This window comes from Centruroides sculpturatus, unplaced genomic scaffold (genome assembly GCF_000671375.1).
Source record: "Centruroides sculpturatus isolate CEXI.00-Female unplaced genomic scaffold, Cexi_2.0 scaffold890, whole genome shotgun sequence".
Taxonomy (NCBI): domain Eukaryota; kingdom Metazoa; phylum Arthropoda; class Arachnida; order Scorpiones; family Buthidae; genus Centruroides; species Centruroides sculpturatus.
The window spans coordinates 88,697-111,412 of NW_019385014.1; the positions used below are offsets into that span (position 1 = coordinate 88,697).

Below are 22,716 nucleotides of genomic sequence, written 5' to 3' on the forward strand. Positions count from 1 at the left end.
TATATATATATATATATGTTATATATATATTTATTTATTTATTAGTTAAGTGTGACAAAAAATAACAATACTGTTTTCAATAGAACAAATTAGTTGATATAATCTTTAAATTATAATTATGCAGGTATGTTACTAGCAGGATTAGCAACATTTTTACCAAAAATTATTGAATCACAATTTACAATGCCAGCAAGCAAAGCTGCCTTTTTGGTTGGTGAGTCAAAATATTAAATATTTCATCTGATAATATATACTTTCATTAATTATAAATATTTTATAAATTTTCTCAATATCTAGCAAATTAATATAACTTTTAATTTACTATGACCTTAGTTTCATGCACAGTTTCAATGATAATAGATAATCAATTACTTTCAATCTATTATAATACTAATTTGATTCAGTTTTATTTAGTTACAATTGTTAAGTTACAATATATTCTTAATTTGTTTTATTGCATTATTGTGTGTGTGGAAAGCTTCTGTAGAAGTGAATAGTAGTTAATTATATAACAATCTCTTTTTGAAATAAATTATGAATTATCATCATCATCATCATTTCTTTATTAGCAAATGGGAATAATGTCCTTGTTACAGGAGGAATACAATCAAATAAGTTGAAATAAATTATGAATTATTGCTTCTTTGTTGTAACATAAATGTTATGAAATTTTATCACGTTTTCTGACATACCTTCCAAGATATACACTATTTTAAATTTCTTAGAACAATCAGACTTTTTACTCTTTCTTCACTAAAAGTTCAAACTTAAGCTGTTAAACTTTTGGGAAAAAATTGATTATATCTGTAACTTTTAATTTGTTCTTCCCATTGTTTAACTACATCCTAATCTTCATGCAGTTTTTTTTCTTGAAAGTTTATCACCCAAGTGTGAACTTTTGGTGAAGAAAAGATAAAATAGTTTAGTTGTATTAGAAAATTTTCTTTATAATGTTTTTAAAGATATTGCAGGATTTTTATCAAAGTTGAATTTGTAGTTATTGTTGTTTACTTGATTTAAACATAATAATAAAAATTGGAAAAAATTTCAATAGTCTAAATTTTAACAAGATACAATGTATTTAATATATATTTTTTTAAATTATATCTTAATTGTTGTTCAAAGCTGAAAGTTCAAATTGCTGTTCATAATTTTATTAAATATTGTGCTTGCTAGTATTGTTTATTTAATGTGTTATTACTTGTCATATGTTTGACGTTCAAAATTTACTTTAAAGTATAGACTAAACAATAATAGCATCAAACATTTCTAATCCTTTATCTATCAATAATAATTAAATGTTTATTGTTGTAGGATTTTCAAAGATACAGGCAGCTAAAGTAACAGAAATGCATCACAAATTACAAAATAGTGCAGCAGCTGAACAAGGATTTGGAATATCTTTAAAAGATTTACCAATATCTTTTAAATTTCTCATTTATAATCCAACATTTTTGTTTTTGAGTTTTGCAGGAGCAAGTGAAGGTAAAGCAATTATTTCCATTTCAAATTATGTATCATTTGTTTTAAAAAAAATAAATGAAATAAAAAGAAAATAATAATTAGAACTTTGATGACATTTAATTAATTTTTTGTTAAATTATGTTCACAAATTGTTTCTATTTCAAATTCAGTTTAAATACAAAATAAAAAATGATTATTTTAAATGAAGATAGAAAAGAATCATATAAAAACTGAAAATATTATTGTATTTTTGTATCCTATATTAAAAAAGTCAATTTTTTCATAGTGTTTGCTTTTCCAGTTTTTATATATAGATATAATTTCTTTAATAGTAAACCATGTTTATTTTTCTATTCAGCTTTTTTTTTCATTTTTTCTTGATATCAAAAGCTAATATGAAAAACAAGCAAATCTACAGTTTCAGTTTATTATGTANCTATATTTCTGTTGACAAAAAATGTTTTCCTTCAACAATAATTAAGAAGCCTTTCAAAATGAAACTTATTTGAAATTCTATTGCTTCAGATAAGGAGTTTTGAATATTTGCCAGATACAATAAATTGTGCAATCTTAGCAAGCCTCTTCAAATTTCTTATCTATTTATCAATTTGGACTAATATCAAAAATAGTTGCTTATGTTAACCAAATGACTACGCATTTAATTTTGAAAAATATGGATAATAAATAAATAAAATGTTTTAAATGTTGCATTAATATTTTAAAAATAAATTAATTATTATATGATATGTATTTACTATTTAATTATGTTAACTATAATAATTAGTTTTTATTAAAATGTTAATGGTTCTCAGTTAAAGTTAAATGATCTTATATATAAACAGAATGAATGTGTCCTGATAGCATAGTTGATTAATGCATCTCACATGTCACTGAAGATTGTGGGTTCTGATCTCACTTGGGATCAAATTCATGTTTTTTATTGTCTAGAGCTAGTTTTTCGATTTTTGAGATGCATATGATTAATATATTATTCTTTATGTTAGGATGATATTTCTTAAATATTAAAATATTAGATTTTGAAATAAAAATCTTCTTAATAATTGTATTAAAATATAAAAATTATAAATATTTAAAATATTCATATTATTTTATTTAATATGATTTTATAGTTATATTTAATATGAATTATTTATTTTTAAAGGTTTAGTTACAGTACCTGGTGCTGGTGGTGGAACATTTTTGGGTGGTTATCTTGTTAAAAAATTTAATCTCAAGTGTGCTGACATAATTAAATTTTGCATAATTACTTCTGTTATATGTTTGGGATTTGCATTTATTTTTTTTATGCATTGTCCAAATGCAGATTTTGCTGGAGTTAATGTTCCTGTTTCTAATAGGTAAGAATATGTTTTTTTTTTTCTTTTTTTAATTTATAGTAATCTAGCATGGATTGAGAAATGCAATATTGTTGACTATTAATTTGTATAAATTGCATTTTGATTTTTAGTTCAAATTCTACAATATCATTACAAGATGATTGTAACAAACAATGTAAATGTTCATCTTTGCATTATGATCCAGTTTGTGGTTCTAACAATGTTTTATATTATTCACCATGTTTTGCTGGATGTCGAAATAAAATTGTAACAGGTAATTCTAAGGTAATTAACTAACTATATTTTCAATAATTTATTTTCTTAAATTATATTGACAATATATTTTTTAGGTTATAAAATTAATGCATTATATTATTTGATTAAATTTAACCATTTTAAACTTGAATTACATATGGCTTGATATATTATTTAAATAAAAGTGTTATATGTAATTATAAATTTGATTAAACATGTTCATATATATGGAAGTAAATATGAATGTAGAATTTTAGTAGAATACAACTACATAAAGATATATACTTTAACATGAAGAATAAGATAAATAATAAGAGACCTGTATTTACAAGATAACACAGTAGTTACATTCTGAAAGTGTGTTGTGTTATGCAAATCCATACTAAACAAAAGAAAGGATTAATGCAAAACATAGGGTTACATTCCAAAGGTTAGCAAAAGTATATTATTCTTTTTCGTTACTAAGAAGAATATATTTATTAAAGCAATTGATAATTTATTTCCAATCAATAATTAATTAACAGTCTAACAATCACAATTGAAAGTACTATATTACATGTTAATATTAATTTTAGTTAAACAAGGGTGATTTTCTTTCTACAAAGTATTTTGATCATCAGTTTTTGAATGATTGCTTACCTACAGTTAAAAAATGTTTAATAGCATTTATCTAAAAATATTTAAATGAACGTTACTAAATATGAAGGTTAATCTATAAAAACAAAACACAATGATAGTATTAAGGACTAAAGTCTGAAAACAATAACAATGACACCTGGTTGATAGGAAAACTAGGATAAGGAAGAAGAAAAAATTTACTCTGTTTTCATTAAAGTAAACCTGACAAAATAATTTGAAAATTTCAATATTCTAAAACTGATGGAAAATTTGAGAGAACATGCATGCTTACTTGAATAAAAAAAATATCAAATAAAGAAGTTTACATTTAAAAATTGTGAAATTTTGTATGAAGGATTTCTGAAACCATGTTAGAGCAAAACCAGAAGTCATGCTGTTCAGAGGATATCCCCAATTTTCAAACCATGTTAGAGCAAAACCATGTTATATGAGGGATATCTGTACATAATGAAACAAATTTATGAATTAATTATTACAGTATTTGAAATGACAGTAATATCACCCAATTATATTTTATTATATGATACAAATGCATTTATACTTCAAATTGTAGAAAAAAGTAATTTGTGTTATGATTATTAGTACACAAATAGCAAAACAATTTTAGGGGAACTGGATCCTATGGACCTCCCTGGCTATTACAAGAAAAGAAATTTTAAGAAATTAATAAAATTATAATAGATTATTTTTACTTTATATTAGCATAATTTTTCCATAAAAAATTTTAATATGTAAAAATTGTTATTAAAAAAGCAATTTTTAAATGTTTCTATTTTAAGATTTTATAATATGACAATGCTGTTTAAACTTATAAGAAAATGTATTATTTATTTTTAAATTTCTCAATAGAAGATGACATACAAAAATAAATATTATTTTAAATCTTACTTAATTGTACTATAAACTAGTACACAAAAATTTAAATTTTCTTCCCTTTCTGACTTGTGGAGGATTAGTGACTTGTTAACTCTAAAACATTTATAAAAATAAAATAAAATCAAAAATTAAAAGGTCGAAAAAACAAACTGGTTTCCAACAAAGAGAAATTATTTTTATTATTACTGTAAACTTTTCCCTAAATGCATTTTGCCAGGTGCTCTGGCCTCTTCAGTAGGGTCGATTACACAATACAATTTAAATTTCCATCCACGACAAGTATCCATTATTAAGTAAGATTTATAACAAGATCTGACTCCATTGGTTTTTAAACAATTTTAATTTTTAAATTAAATATTATTTGTTAAAAATTATCTCATAGTCTTTCATTAAATATATGCTGTACATAGTTTCATTGAGGATTCAATTAAAAAGTTAAAAATAATCCATAATGTTTGAATTTATATAATTCCAATAATTCTATTTGATGTAAAGATAATCTAATAGAATGTATTTTAATAAAGATAATTAAACAAAATGATACAAAAAATTAATAAATGCCATTCTATTAGTATAAATCAATATTTTTGTATAACATTTTTCTATCATCTTTTTATTATTAATGCATTAATTACCTGCATTAGCATATTAAACAGTAATTTAAATTATGTTTAATATAATTTTAGATAAAATTCATAATAAATTAATTTTCTGATGATAAATTATGCATACTAAAATGTAAACATGATCTCATAAAACATTAACCTGCATCATACTTTAAAATATCCTTTTGTTTTTGATAGCATTATAGAAAAAACAACTATAGTCAGATGTAAGACATCTGCTGATATAAATATAGAATTCTAGAAAGAAAAATGATGTAAGATAAATTAAGAAACAAAAATAATATAAAGCTAACATGAAGTATAATATTAAGCATTCACTAATTTATTTCTTTGAAAAACATTTTTTAAAATATTTGGCATTATTTTAGGTAAAATTTTATAGATTAAAATTTTTAAAATTAGAAGTCATTTTCTGATCTATTCAAAGAAATATATCAAATAAAAATTAAATTTATTTGATTAATTTTTAACATAATTACAATTGCTTCATTTATTGATTATAAGCAATAAATATACTTTTTGTTAAAACATTTTAAAATAAAATATTTTAATAATTTGGAAAATTGTAAGTATTAATTGTATCATAAGAATTAACTATATAAAATTTTTTCTTTCTTGTTGGCAGGTTTACAATGACTGTAGCTGTATCCAACATGATGGGAAAACTACCAATTTAAATGGTGAAGGAATAATAATACAGGCTACTAGAGATAAATGTACCAACAACTGTAACTACATTGTTGTTTTTCTATCAGTTGTCTTCCTTTCTATGTTTCTGACTTTTCTTGTCAGTATGCCATCTTTGTCTGCCACTCTCAGGTTTGTAAATTATATAATTAAGTAAACAAATTAAAATATTTATTATATTTTTATTATTTTCATACAAATAATTTATTATTCCTATATAAAAATATCATTACAACAGTTAATTTTTAAATTCTCTTTTAGAAATATGATATTTCATACACAATTTAAGAAATTTAATTATTATTTTGAATAATTTCACTTTAGAGGCAAAAATATTTTTGACAAACCAGTAGCAATTTAACATATCAGTAGCCTTAAATGCCATTTATGCTGAAATCTCTGAATATATCATTTATTATGCACAAATGAAATTTAATATACATTCATTTCTGTTTGTTCATCTCCCTTTAAGTTTGAGAGCTTCAAACTTAGTTTGCTTATTGGCTAATCCATCATTGCTCCAGATAGGTGTAAGATGAATTTAGATTTAGTGATATCATCATATTCAAGAATCTGATTTAAAATTCAATGAACATATCTATATCTATTCTAAGACTATGAAAAATAAATTATGAAAATAGAAAAATTAAGTAATAAATAAAAAAAGTGAAATAAGTTAAGTGAAAAAATTTAAATAGGAATATTTTAAATTTTTTTATACTTTTTTATTTTATAAAAATTTCCTGTTCTTAACAGATCATTGTAAATTATATATGTAGAAATTTGTAGTTTATTAAGAAAATAATTTAAATTTTAACTATTAATAAGGTCATATGTCAAAACAAATTTTATATTTTATTAGTGTGAACAGTAAACTCTTCTAATTTTTTATTTAGAAAAATGAAATGCAACACTAAAGAAAGATCATACGTATTTTGTAAAAAATGATATTATTATTTAATACAGTTTTCATCATTTTCAAAACACTTTTCCTAATACTATATTTCATAAGATGTTGTTACTGATGTAGAATTTGTAGTTTTGATTCCAGAACATATTGTGAACATCTTGTTTCAGTTTAAAAAAGTATGAAGTAACTACTGCACTTTTTTAGATGATGCCTGTAGAGAAGCAAGTATATGGTTTTATCTTCAGATGTCACTTTTAGTCCTATGTACTGTACAGGATACAGAAGAACAATCCAATTATACTTATCTCTCACTGATCTTTTCTTATCCTATTCGCAACTTGAATCTGACATTTTCAGATTATAACCTGTTTAAGACATAAACAAACTCTACTTTTTAGATAGTGCTAAAATACAAAAAATATGTATAATGTGATTTTGAATGAAGGCAATCATTATTACAATATGAATAATGTAAAGTAACTTATATTCTGTACTGGCAACAATATTAAAACAATATCTAAAGAAAAAGTATAAAATATTGTAATGTATGTAATGAAATATTCATGCTTGCTTGCATTATTATGAAATTTTATAATCTTAAAAATGTGTNCCAAACTTGTGTGAAATTTGGCATTATCATGGTAAAACACTACACCTGTTTTGTTGATCAATTCTGGCCTTTTCTGTTTGATGATATTACTCAATCTGTTTACTCAATGGCAATATACTTTTGAATCAATTGTTAAATTGTCTGGTAAAAAGCTCAAAAAAAATTTCCTTAAAATTCCACCAAAGAGAGCATCTCTCTTTAAGAACATGTGGAACCCGTATATTGAACTTTGAAACAAAACCAATTCATTTCAAGTAATCATAAATGGTTCAATTTGGCAAATTTAATCTCTTAGTGATTTAATGTGTTGTTATTTGGCAGTTTGCTTCAATCAGTATCTTTATTTTGTTTTCATTGGCTTCAACTGGCCATCCAGAACATGGTGCAACTTCAATATTGAAATTGCCAGAATGAAATTTTTTAAACTGGTTTTGGCACTGTCTTTCTCTCAACACATCTCCATACATGTACCACAACTTTTTTCATGCTTGAACAGCATTTTGATTTTTTGATAATAAAAAAGCAAAATATGCTGAAAATGATGCTTTCGATTTTCCATATTTAATGGGACACTGAAAAAAACAATTGTACAGAATCAAACAAAATTTTTTACAAATAAGCCTTAAAATGTCAGCTATCAAAGTATATGATGAAAATGTGGTTTCAAATGAAATTGGCTGGTAAAAATACATCTAATTCCTCTAGTAATAAAAAAATGAAATTACTTTCCAAACAACCCAATATATATATATAATCAATAAAAGTCTTATTTAATAAATTATAATTATTTATTTGAAAGAATAAATATATTCCTCCATAAACCTTCATAAATTCAACTTAGATATATTTTACTTTTCATAATTCAAGTTATCATATTCAAATTTATGAAGGGTTTACTATAATTTTATGACAATTATTTTTGAATATTGGAATTAATATATATTTTTTTAATTTACAACAATCCCAATTAATTAAAAATTAATACAACATGATAAAATCAAAATGATAAAAAAACAATGTGAGAATTTTATAGTACATAGTATATCTGGATTATCATTTATATTTAACTTTTACAAATATTTTTAGTTAAAAATATATAACTTTCATGTTTTAAATTTGAATGAGGATTAAAAATTATATTTATACTACTATTTAGTCACATAATTTTCTTGATAATTGCATATACATCTTTTATAGTTATAATATAGCTGTTCATTTTTTATAACTAAATTTTATCAATATATACTATAAATATTGCTGAATTACTTTTATCACAAAAAATTTTTTATTTTTATTTGCTATATACTGTTTATAGATAAAAAAATCTATAAATAAGCATACCTTCCTCTCATTCAGAAAGATATCTGCAATAGACATATTCTATTTATAAATAAATAAATATGGATAAAGTGTATTGAGTATATAAAAAAGATTCCTGTAATGTCATTAAAAAATATAACTTCTATATTACTAAGCTTATTTGGTTTAGAGAAAAAATATAGTTTTTAAAAATAATAATTCCTTTGATATTATATACTTCTGTATATTCTTAGATATTTTATTACTTGAATTAATTAGGATTAATTTAAAACAAAATATAGCATTTTAGTAATAAAAGTATTTCGATCATAAAATATTTTTGACACTAGGAAGCATTTTAGAACAATGATTTGAATAAATATAAAATAAATTTTAAATACTATATTTACAATTTAAAACTACAGTCAACAATGAAAAAAATTATTTCTTATATCATGAAGAAAATATATTTCAGTATGATTTTAAAATATTTATAGTTTAATAAAAATAGCTATTATTGGAAATAACTAATCCACCTTTAATTTTCCAGCAATCGTTCTTCTGTGTTTCATAAAAATATTTAAAACTATTTTAAAGGATCATCTTCAGGTTCAGTAAACATTATAAATTATATAATAGTTATCAAACAAATTTACCAAAACACATTCAAATTTAAAATTGAAATAAATATATGTTAATCAATTTGTTTGAAAGCATGTGTATTTATTCAAATTTTGAATGTATTCTGATAAATTTGTTTGATAACTATTGTATAATACATTTGTAAAATTTATAATGTTTGCTGAACCTGAAGATGATCCTTTAAAAGGATTGAAAGTTCTTGTTTAGCACAGAACAAATGCTGGGGAATTAAAGGTGGATCACTTCTATTATTGGAAAATAACAAGCTTGTAATTATCTAAAAGTAGTTGTTTTTATTTAAATATTAGCTGTTTTATTTATTTTGAGTTAAGCCATCAAAATTCATTCACAGCTGAAATACATTCATAAGAAATAACATATTTACATTTCTATTATTTTTGATTGATTGATTTCATTAATAATTGAAATTAGTTACACATAAAAAATTTGTGAATTGTTTATATGAAGTTTNTATTACATTTATATTTTTGGAATATTATCTTTATATTTAACAATGTTCTGAAATAATTTTGCTTCATTTAGTTTTTCAATTATGTTTTAAAGATAAGTTATCAATTAATGTTTTCACTACACAAATTTAGAAATTTCAATTTATAATATTGATTCAAGTCAAAGATTTTCAATGAACCTTTAACTTGAAAGCTAAATGAACATTATAAAAGTAATATTTTAAGATTTAAATTCATAATTTTCTTCTATTATATTGAACATAAAATTTTGTTTTCAAATACTTTTCTATAAATTGATATTACTATTTTAGGTTTAAAAAAGATCCAATAAACAACTTATTTAAAGTCAACAAGTTATTGTTTTACATTAAATATCATCCAAGTTGATTTTATACACACATATACTAAAGCATAATGTCAAAAAATTTATATTGTAACATGTTAATCATTGGCAATAATTGGCAAATTTAATGAATAAATCAGAAATATTTATTTAAAAAATTCAGAAAACTTTACATGATTTTTTAGTAGAATTTTATTTTATTAATAAAAAAATTACAGTAGTTATTAAATATCACCACATGACATTAAACTAAATATTTGATTTTTTTAGATGTGATTTCGATATTTAATCAGTTTTGTTTCAATGAGTGTTAACATATGGTATAATAAATAATGCAAAAAGATTGCTGTTACTTTCACTTTCACTTTCACTTTTAAATAATGCATATTTTTCTCATAACTCTAATTTCCTTAATATCCTTAACTAATTTAAGATAATTATAGAATTTATATAAAAATGTTTTATATTTTAAAAATTTAATATGAAAAATGAAATTGTTTCCTAACAAATTTTTAATATTTTAATATTATTACTTTCTTAAATACATTTTTAATATTTCTATTTTAAATTTTTTATATAGTATTATTAAAGTTTAAAATCTTAATACAAAAGGTATATAACTCATAAAAATATAGGAATATATTAATTATTAATTCAATTAAAAATACATTATGTAATTTTTCTGTAAACAGAATATTTATCTTATAATAATAAATTTATTTAGCAAATCTAGATCATATTCAGATCTAATTAATTATGTTTCTTTTTTTTAAACATATGTTCAACATATTAAGATTCTACGTTTATTTTTATGTTGTTATTAAAATTATATTGTTAATTTTAGTGATTTATATAATTATTAATGTGTTAAATGAATTGTCATTGACTAATGAAATTTTCTATAGGTATGAATTATTGATATTTAAAATTTGTCACTTTGTATATTTTAAATATTACTTATTTAGTTATTTAATAAATTATTTTATTAAATTAATTAATTTACATTATTCTNCTGACTTAACGTCTCTACATTTTCCCTTTCCATTATGTAATATTCAGCTATGTCTATTTAAGCCCATTTTATACATAATTATATAATTTTTTTTTATTAAAAAAAAACACTTTATTCACTTAATTCATTTTATGCAAAGTTTTTTGTAAGTAATTAACTACATCATTTCTATGTCATATAAAAAAATTTATGATTCAATTTAATTCATAAATTTTATTTAAATAAGAAAAGACTCATGTCATAAAATAAAATTTTCTTAAAGTGAGGAGGAGGTAAATTCAAAATAATTTAAACAGAAGAAATCACACACTCTGCGAGAGGGAGAAATTGCTCATCGCATGCTCTTTTTGGTCCAGCATGGACCCATTCAAGGTCATTACATTTCTTCCCATCCTTCCCAAAAACTTATAGTGGGAGAAGCAGAGTTTTGGCAGGAAAGTGGATCGTTGTTGATGGTGTTTTTGAAAACTCTACTTTAATTAACCAGTTGTTTGCAGGTCAAAAATATTGGGAGGGTTGTGTACTGGACACAATAACAATTGTTTAACCTATTCGATGTTGAAATTCTTCTCTGTTGCCTGTGACACCATGTTAAATTTTCATTGATGTTAAGCCTAACAATTTTTTTTTTTAAATAATAATCATGTTTACTGTGTCATTAAAAATTATTTTTTTATGTTGCACAAACAAAATAAATATATTGAAAAATATAAAAACAAAAAAAATTATATTTTAAAAGTTAATTTTAATATAAAAATTTTGACACACAGCAACATCTAGTATCAAAAATGTTCCAATGCAGACACGAAAATATTTGGGATCGCCCACGCAGGTCAATGAGGTCAACATGAAAATTTTCAAAAACAACACAAGACAGGTTAAGGCATGGATCTGTCTTTGTGTTATTAGAAGGAGGATAAGATGTAAACAAATAAAGCCTTGATGGTAATAATATTCCAAGTCAATATCTATCATTTTGGATAGCAACACACTCAAAATATTTGTGTTGAAGTTGATGCACTCAGTTTTCTTACACTCACTAAATAAACTGTATTGTTCAGCATTAGTCAGTTTGGGCTTTTCAGATTCCTTTTAAATTTTCTTTCCAATGGCATACATCTCTTACATTTCTGTTTGTATTTCCTTTGCAATTTCTTCAACATTATAAACATTTTCTTCAATCTACACAGTTATTGGCTTATAACTTTACAAATTCTATTTTATTGGTTATTATTGCTAAACAATATTGTAGATCCTGTCATTCTGTACAAATTGACACAAATTTTGACACACTATCTCTTTGTCATCCAAAGTTTTGCCGCCCAAATGCTGAACTGTGTTGAAGTTTTGATGTTCATGTTTAACTGCTACCCCCCTGCATGGCTGCACACCCCTACTCATCATTTTAAATATGAACATAAACCTCCTATCCAACAAAATTTAAATTGTTAGATCATCATCTATAGTTTATGAGATATTAGTGCAACAAATCTTGTCATTTGTCTGGTTGCTCCAGTTTTCGTAAACTTCTCTATACTGAACTGAATTTAAAATGTGTTCAGATCAAAAGGGAGCAAGAGTGGCAGACAGATTCCATGGTATTTGTGAATTCTGACTTTTCCTGATTTTTTCTGCTAAAAATCTTATTCCCTGACTTACCAGGTCTGTACAGACCCTGTTATAAAGAATGTTATTTATTTGGTTGTTTGGAAAGTAAGTTCATTTTTTCCATGGAAAAAAACACAATATTTTTATAATAAATAAATATTTTATTGAATTATATATCGACCATTTTGGTCAAATACCTATTGCCATCGTTTCTGGTAGTAGCATGATTCCATGTCCATAAAAGTTTTGATCTTTGCTTACAGAAAACTGATCCAAGTGATTTTTGACATTTTCATTTCAAGTAAATGTCTTACAGTTTAAAAAATTTTGTAAAAACTGGAACAAGTAATAATCTGAGGGTGCCTGATCTGGCAAATATGGCTGGTGTGATAGCACATCCCATCTAAGCTGTAACAGTTTCTGACACATTACCAAACTTGTGTGAAATTTGGCATTATCATGGTAAAACACTACACCTGTTTTGTTGATCAATTCTGGCCTTTTCTGTTTGATGATATTACTCAATCTGTTTACTCAATGGCAATATACTTTTGAATCAATTGTTAAATTGTCTGGTAAAAAGCTCAAAAAAAATTTCCTTAAAATTCCACCAAAGAGAGCATCTCTCTTTAAGAACATGTGGAACCCGTATATTGAACTTTGAAACAAAACCAATTCATTTCAAGTAATCATAAATGGTTCAATTTGGCAAATTTAATCTCTTAGTGATTTAATGTGTTGTTATTTGGCAGTTTGCTTCAATCAGTATCTTTATTTTGTTTTCATTGGCTTCAACTGGCCATCCAGAACATGGTGCAACTTCAATATTGAAATTGCCAGAATGAAATTTTTTAAACTGGTTTTGGCACTGTCTTTCTCTCAACACATCTCCATACATGTACCACAACTTTTTTCATGCTTGAACAGCATTTTGATTTTTTGATAATAAAAAAGCAAAATATGCTGAAAATGATGCTTTCGATTTTCCATATTTAATGGGACACTGAAAAAAACAATTGTACAGAATCAAACAAAATTTTTTACAAATAAGCCTTAAAATGTCAGCTATCAAAGTATATGATGAAAATGTGGTTTCAAATGAAATTGGCTGGTAAAAATACATCTAATTCCTCTAGTAATAAAAAAATGAAATTACTTTCCAAACAACCCAATATATATATATAATCAATAAAAGTCTTATATAATAAATTATAATTATTTATTTGAAAGAATAAATATATTCCTCCATAAACCTTCATAAATTCAACTTAGATATATTTTACTTTTCATAATTCAAGTTATCATATTCAAATTTATGAAGGGTTTACTATAATTTTATGACAATTATTTTTGAATATTGGAATTAATATATATTTTTTTAATTTACAACAATCCCAATTAATTAAAAATTAATACAACATGATAAAATCAAAATGATAAAAAAACAATGTGAGAATTTTATAGTACATAGTATATCTGGATTATCATTTATATTTAACTTTTACAAATATTTTTAGTTAAAAATATATAACTTTCATGTTTTAAATTTGAATGAGGATTAAAAATTATATTTATACTACTATTTAGTCACATAATTTTCTTGATAATTGCATATACATCTTTTATAGTTATAATATAGCTGTTCATTTTTTATAACTAAATTTTATCAATATATACTATAAATATTGCTGAATTACTTTTATCACAAAAAATTTTTTATTTTTATTTGCTATATACTGTTTATAGATAAAAAAATCTATAAATAAGCATACCTTCCTCTCATTCAGAAAGATATCTGCAATAGACATATTCTATTTATAAATAAATAAATATGGATAAAGTGTATTGAGTATATAAAAAAGATTCCTGTAATGTCATTAAAAAATATAACTTCTATATTACTAAGCTTATTTGGTTTAGAGAAAAAATATAGTTTTTAAAAATAATAATTCCTTTGATATTATATACTTCTGTATATTCTTAGATATTTTATTACTTGAATTAATTAGGATTAATTTAAAACAAAATATAGCATTTTAGTAATAAAAGTATTTCGATCATAAAATATTTTTGACACTAGGAAGCATTTTAGAACAATGATTTGAATAAATATAAAATAAATTTTAAATACTATATTTACAATTTAAAACTACAGTCAACAATGAAAAAAATTATTTCTTATATCATGAAGAAAATATATTTCAGTATGATTTTAAAATATTTATAGTTTAATAAAAATAGCTATTATTGGAAATAACTAATCCACCTTTAATTTTCCAGCAATCGTTCTTCTGTGTTTCATAAAAATATTTAAAACTATTTTAAAGGATCATCTTCAGGTTCAGTAAACATTATAAATTATATAATAGTTATCAAACAAATTTACCAAAACACATTCAAATTTAAAATTGAAATAAATATATGTTAATCAATTTGTTTGAAAGCATGTGTATTTATTCAAATTTTGAATGTATTCTGATAAATTTGTTTGATAACTATTGTATAATACATTTGTAAAATTTATAATGTTTGCTGAACCTGAAGATGATCCTTTAAAAGGATTGAAAGTTCTTGTTTAGCACAGAACAAATGCTGGGGAATTAAAGGTGGATCACTTCTATTATTGGAAAATAACAAGCTTGTAATTATCTAAAAGTAGTTGTTTTTATTTAAATATTAGCTGTTTTATTTATTTTGAGTTAAGCCATCAAAATTCATTCACAGCTGAAATACATTCATAAGAAATAACATATTTACATTTCTATTATTTTTGATTGATTGATTTCATTAATAATTGAAATTAGTTACACATAAAAAATTTGTGAATTGTTTATATGAAGTTTGAAATATAATATTACATTGGAAATATTTTTAAAAAAATCAGAAAAATGTGTCATTAAATTTATGAATTAATACATAAAATAGTAAATATAAAATTTTCAATAAAATTAGCCTATGTAGTTTCAATTTTATATTACAAAGTTTATTTTTTTATTCTAATGATATCATGACTTTGTCTTTATTTCTTTTATTTTTTATTTGTTTACAAAAAGTCTTATAATTTAATGAAGACATTTTTATGAAAATTAAGTCTTCCATAATTTTTCAATTATTAGATTAGATTATGAATTTCAAGTATTTGATTTATTTATATATTTATAATTTTAATAGCTTTATTAAAAACACTAAATAAAATAGTCTACTGGAATATATTCTAAAAATTCTGAGTCTATTTAATGTACAAATGCTAAAATATCAACATATATAGATTTAAAAATATCAGTTTATTCAAATTTAAAAAATATATATATATATAATACAAATCAAATACATCATTCCTACAAAAATTTTATCATGGTGAATAGATCTAAGAGTTATACAGAAAAAACTCTTTGCTTAATTTTCCAGCAGTAGGTAGAAAATGTTATAAATATTTTGGCTCCTTTGATAAACCTTCTTCAGGTCATTCATTAGATTGAATTTCATTAAAGCTTTAAAATTTTAGATAGAATTTCATTGAAGCTTTCAAATTTTATAAAATTTTAAAGCTTCAATGAAATTCAATCTAATGAATGACCTGAAGAAGGTTTATCAAAGGAGCCAAAAACATTTTCTATGTGCTGCTGGAAAATTAAGCAAAGTGTTTTTTTTTTTCTGTGTAGCTATAATTGTTTCAGTTTAGATAATTCTAGTTTTATCTAGACAGTGAAAATTCAACTGTCATAAATTTTTTTTTATTAAACAAAATAATTCAACAGTGATAGGACTAATAAGTAAAGATATATGAAGCATGCAATGCCATAATGTTGTAAATGCCAAAAAAAAAGAAACTTTTCAGGAGAGATAAACAACACTTTTTCAGAGAATTAATTCCTTCAAGTCTTGAATGAATTCATTTCAGTTTTACAATAAAATGGTAAAAAACTCACTAGGTTACAAATTCTCTGGAATAACAAAATGATGTAAGTATAAGCCACAACTTTTTAAGTGCCAAAAGTCATGTGACTTGCAACTTTAGCACTTAAAACGTTATGGCTTGCACATATATTCAATTTCAAAATACAGACACTTACAGCACCACTATCACCACAATAATTTTTACAGGAAAAAGCATTGCATTTAGAATTCATTTCTTCCATAAAATGTATTAGGAAAAAATGCAGTGGCGTACCATGGGTGTCAGCCGCCTGGGGTGGAGGAAAATTTCGACCCCCCTTATTTAGTTATTTCAATTTAAAAGACCAAAATTCAGTTTTGTCACAGAACAAGCAATGAAAAATTTGGTGGTAGTGCAGCGACCTGTTTCAAATAGTTCTATTCGATATTAGTGGTGGATATGAACGTAAATGAATCATACAAGAAAAAAAAAAAGGTCAACAGGTTTCGCAGGATTTCCTCGGATGAAAAAATTACTAGTTCACCCGNAAATAAAAATAAATTTAACTTGAATATAAATATGATCAGATGATCAAAGACATTGATGAAAATATCTATCTGATTATTATAAGACTTTAGTATCCCAATTAAAAATAATTATTTAATAATCATTGTGCATATTGTCTGGTGAAGTCACTTTACTAGGTAATGTAACCATTTTAAATCAAATTTTATCAAAGAATGATGATAAAAAACAATAAGTTATTGATAAGAAAGTCATTATAAATGAATGTCCAAATATAAACATTTTCTATCACACATTCATGTATAAATTGAAATTTATTAAATAAGAATATAAAAATTTTACTAACATGTTTTTATTTAATTGACATAATACTATATTCTGAAAAATATGAGTTAGTCTAATGAAAAGAATTTAAAATTGTAGAAAAAAATACATTGTCTTTTTTTATGTAATTTTTATGTAATTCAACAAATTTAATTGTATTTAAAACAAAAAAGTCTAAATCCAACAATAACTTTTTTAATAAACAAACATCAGAACAAAAATATGTTTTTGTTCTTACATGTGTGTACATGTGTGCAGTGATGACATTCGAAATATTTAACAAAGGGTTCGCTAACAGAAAATTTTTCCTTAACAATTTTTTTTTCGCTCAAATGGTGCATCGGAAGCCTCTAGTTTAGTAGTGTTACAGAGTATAATACGTATATTTTAATATTTTCAAAAGAATCAAACCATTGAGAAATGTTACATGTGTTTAACAAGGTTCTGAAAACTTTGAAAATGTTAACAACGGGTTTGGCCGAACCTGTGCGAACCCGCTGAATATCACCACTGCATGTGTGTATACATATCTTTGGACTTTAAATCATTTGTGTTCTAGAATCTGAAGGTGGCCATTTAAAATGGTTGAAAATATTCCTTCATTACAAAGTTATGGGATTTAAAGGTTTCTTGTTTTGAATTGACTTCATCCAGTTGAATTGGTTTCTTATTTAATACAATTCTAGTTTTTGATAAGCTATTTGAACAGTATCAGAAATGTGTGTTTCTGATTTATATCAACTATGTAAAGTACACCTATATGAGTATATATATGTATGTATGTACTCAGTTGAATTAATAAGTCTCTGTTTGGACTCATACAGATGGAAAAACAGAGAAATATTAAACTTTTTATTAATAAATTACAATATTATATACATTTATTTTTAATGTATGAACCATTTTGCTCTACATACTTTTTCCAGCAGTAGACAATATCTTCAAATACCTTTCTGCAGAATGTTTGAGGAAGAAATTACTCAATTTGTTTACTCGATGGCAGCACACTTTCGAATCAATTGTTAAATTGTCTGGTAAAACACCTTTCTACAGAATGGATGCTCAAAAATTGGTCACTTCTTCCTTCTGTTAGGAACAGAAATTTCTACTCAGAACTAGTGAGGTCCACAAACTGTGTTGGATGGAGTTTCTCTTTCTTTCCATTATAATAATACACTTGTCAACATAATCATGTTACAAAAAGCAACAGTTGAACATTCCAAATTTTAAGAGTTTCTAACACCCATTCCTAATGACTTTTTTCTGTTTCAATAGCTGAAAAAAACACCTGGTTGGATGACATTATATTGGCTGATGAAGTGAAGGAAGAAGTGACCAAATTTCTGGAGCCAATATTCTTCAAAAATGCATTTGAAGATCTTGTCTGCTTCTGAAGAAAGTGTGTAGAGCAAAATTGCTCAAACATTAAAAATAAATCTATATAATAATGCCTTTTATAAGTAAAACATTCACTCACTCACACACTCACACACACACACACACACTGTATACTGTATATTTGATTACATATAGTACTGTAAATTATATGTCTGAAAGCACAGATCCTTTTGATACAACAAAAGAATTCATGAATTAAAATGAAATTTTAACTAGCTGAACTTTACAGTTTTTGAAATGCCTGCTTAAATTTTAAACATTTCAAATTATTAGTTGTAATAAATATAAAATGAATATTATATATTAGCACAGTTATCAGATATAGTTTTTGAATATTTTAATAATACTTTGACTTATGTAAATTTTATTATTCTTTATTCATTTGCATCAATCTGGCAAGGCAGCAAGCTGCCAGAAAGTTCCTTATTTATAAAAAAGTTATAGATAACTTTTAGTATATATTATTATAGATAACTTTCTGTAATTAAGATTTGAGAAATTCTATAAATCAGTTTTTCTAATTCTTTTAATTTCATGTTTTAATTTTAATCAATTTATTGAATATAAATTTAATAGAAATTTATTTAACACATATTTTATATATATGCATATATTGGGTTGTTTGGAAAGTAATTTCATTTTTTTCGTGGAAAAAAACAATATTTTTATAATAAATAAATATTTTATTGAATTATATATCGACCATTTTGGTCAAATACCTATTGCCATCGTTTCTGGTAGTAGCATGATTCCATGTCCATAAAAGTTTTGATCTTTGCTTACAGAAAACTGATCCAAGTGATTTTTGACATTTTCATTTCAAGTAAATGTCTTACAGTTTAAAAAATTTTGTAAAAACTGGAACAAGTAATAATCTGAGGGTGCCTGATCTGGCAAATATGGCTGGTGTGATAGCACATCCCATCTAAGCTGTAACAGTTTCTGACACATTACCAAACTTGTGTGAAATTTGGCATTATCATGGTAAAACACTACACCTGTTTTGTTGATCAATTCTGGCCTTTTCTGTTTGATGATATTACTCAATCTGTTTACTCAATGGCAATATACTTTTGAATCAATTGTTAAATTGTCTGGTAAAAAGCTCAAAAAAAATTTCCTTAAAATTCCACCAAAGAGAGCATCTCTCTTTAAGAACATGTGGAACCCGTATATTGAACTTTGAAACAAAACCAATTCATTTCAAGTAATCATAAATGGTTCAATTTGGCAAATTTAATCTCTTAGTGATTTAATGTGTTGTTATTTGGCAGTTTGCTTCAATCAGTATCTTTATTTTGTTTTCATTGGCTTCAACTGGCCATCCAGAACATGGTGCAACTTCAATATTGAAATTGCCAGAATGAAATTTTTTAAACTGGTTTTGGCACTGTCTTTCTCTCAACACATCTCCATACATGTACCACAACTTTTTTCATGCTTGAACAGCATTTTGATTTTTTGATAATAAAAAAGCAAAATATGCTGAAAATGATGCTTTCGATTTTCCATATTTAATGGGACACTGAAAAAAACAATTGTACAGAATCAAACAAAATTTTTTACAAATAAGCCTTAAAATGTCAGCTATCAAAGTATATGATGAAAATGTGGTTTCAAATGAAATTGGCTGGTAAAAATACATCTAATTCCTCTAGTAATAAAAAAATGAAATTACTTTCCAAACAACCCAATATATATATATAATCAATAAAAGTCTTATTTAATAAATTATAATTATTTATTTGAAAGAATAAATATATTCCTCCATAAACCTTCATAAATTCAACTTAGATATATTTTACTTTTCATAATTCAAGTTATCATATTCAAATTTATGAAGGGTTTACTATAATTTTATGACAATTATTTTTGAATATTGGAATTAATATATATTTTTTTAATTTACAACAATCCCAATTAATTAAAAATTAATACAACATGATAAAATCAAAATGATAAAAAAACAATGTGAGAATTTTATAGTACATAGTATATCTGGATTATCATTTATATTTAACTTTTACAAATATTTTTAGTTAAAAATATATAACTTTCATGTTTTAAATTTGAATGAGGATTAAAAATTATATTTATACTACTATTTAGTCACATAATTTTCTTGATAATTGCATATACATCTTTTATAGTTATAATATAGCTGTTCATTTTTTATAACTAAATTTTATCAATATATACTATAAATATTGCTGAATTACTTTTATCACAAAAAATTTTTTATTTTTATTTGCTATATACTGTTTATAGATAAAAAAATCTATAAATAAGCATACCTTCCTCTCATTCAGAAAGATATCTGCAATAGACATATTCTATTTATAAATAAATAAATATGGATAAAGTGTATTGAGTATATAAAAAAGATTCCTGTAATGTCATTAAAAAATATAACTTCTATATTACTAAGCTTATTTGGTTTAGAGAAAAAATATAGTTTTTAAAAATAATAATTCCTTTGATATTATATACTTCTGTATATTCTTAGATATTTTATTACTTGAATTAATTAGGATTAATTTAAAACAAAATATAGCATTTTAGTAATAAAAGTATTTCGATCATAAAATATTTTTGACACTAGGAAGCATTTTAGAACAATGATTTGAATAAATATAAAATAAATTTTAAATACTATATTTACAATTTAAAACTACAGTCAACAATGAAAAAAATTATTTCTTATATCATGAAGAAAATATATTTCAGTATGATTTTAAAATATTTATAGTTTAATAAAAATAGCTATTATTGGAAATAACTAATCCACCTTTAATTTTCCAGCAATCGTTCTTCTGTGTTTCATAAAAATATTTAAAACTATTTTAAAGGATCATCTTCAGGTTCAGTAAACATTATAAATTATATAATAGTTATCAAACAAATTTACCAAAACACATTCAAATTTAAAATTGAAATAAATATATGTTAATCAATTTGTTTGAAAGCATGTGTATTTATTCAAATTTTGAATGTATTCTGATAAATTTGTTTGATAACTATTGTATAATACATTTGTAAAATTTATAATGTTTGCTGAACCTGAAGATGATCCTTTAAAAGGATTGAAAGTTCTTGTTTAGCACAGAACAAATGCTGGGGAATTAAAGGTGGATCACTTCTATTATTGGAAAATAACAAGCTTGTAATTATCTAAAAGTAGTTGTTTTTATTTAAATATTAGCTGTTTTATTTATTTTGAGTTAAGCCATCAAAATTCATTCACAGCTGAAATACATTCATAAGAAATAACATATTTACATTTCTATTATTTTTGATTGATTGATTTCATTAATAATTGAAATTAGTTACACATAAAAAATTTGTGAATTGTTTATATGAAGTTTGAAATATAATATTACATTGGAAATATTTTTTAAAAAATCAGAAAAATGTGTCATTAAATTTATGAATTAATACATAAAATAGTAAATATAAAATTTTCAATAAAATTAGCCTATGTAGTTTCAATTTTATATTACAAAGTTTATTTTTTTATTCTAATGATATCATGACTTTGTCTTTATTTCTTTTATTTTTTATTTGTTTACAAAAAGTCTTATAATTTAATGAAGACATTTTTATGAAAATTAAGTCTTCCATAATTTTTCAATTATTAGATTAGATTATGAATTTCAAGTATTTGATTTATTTATATATTTATAATTTTAATAGCTTTATTAAAAACACTAAATAAAATAGTCTACTGGAATATATTCTAAAAATTCTGAGTCTATTTAATGTACAAATGCTAAAATATCAACATATATAGATTTAAAAATATCAGTTTATTCAA

At 23.4% G+C, this 22,716-nt stretch overlaps 1 protein-coding gene across 1 annotated transcript in view; it reads left to right on the plus strand.

Annotated features, from left to right (window-relative positions):
• LOC111633438 (solute carrier organic anion transporter family member 4A1-like) overlaps positions 1-22,716 on the plus strand; it is a 58,207-nt gene that overhangs the window by 19,793 nt on the left and 15,698 nt on the right. Inside the window, exons 6-9 of the mRNA XM_023378008.1 lie at positions 125-214; positions 2,627-2,822; positions 2,933-3,086; positions 5,823-6,020. Coding sequence (XP_023233776.1) covers positions 125-214; positions 2,627-2,822; positions 2,933-3,086; positions 5,823-6,020 — 638 coding nt within the window. The remainder of the gene's footprint in view (positions 1-124; positions 215-2,626; positions 2,823-2,932; positions 3,087-5,822; positions 6,021-22,716) is intronic.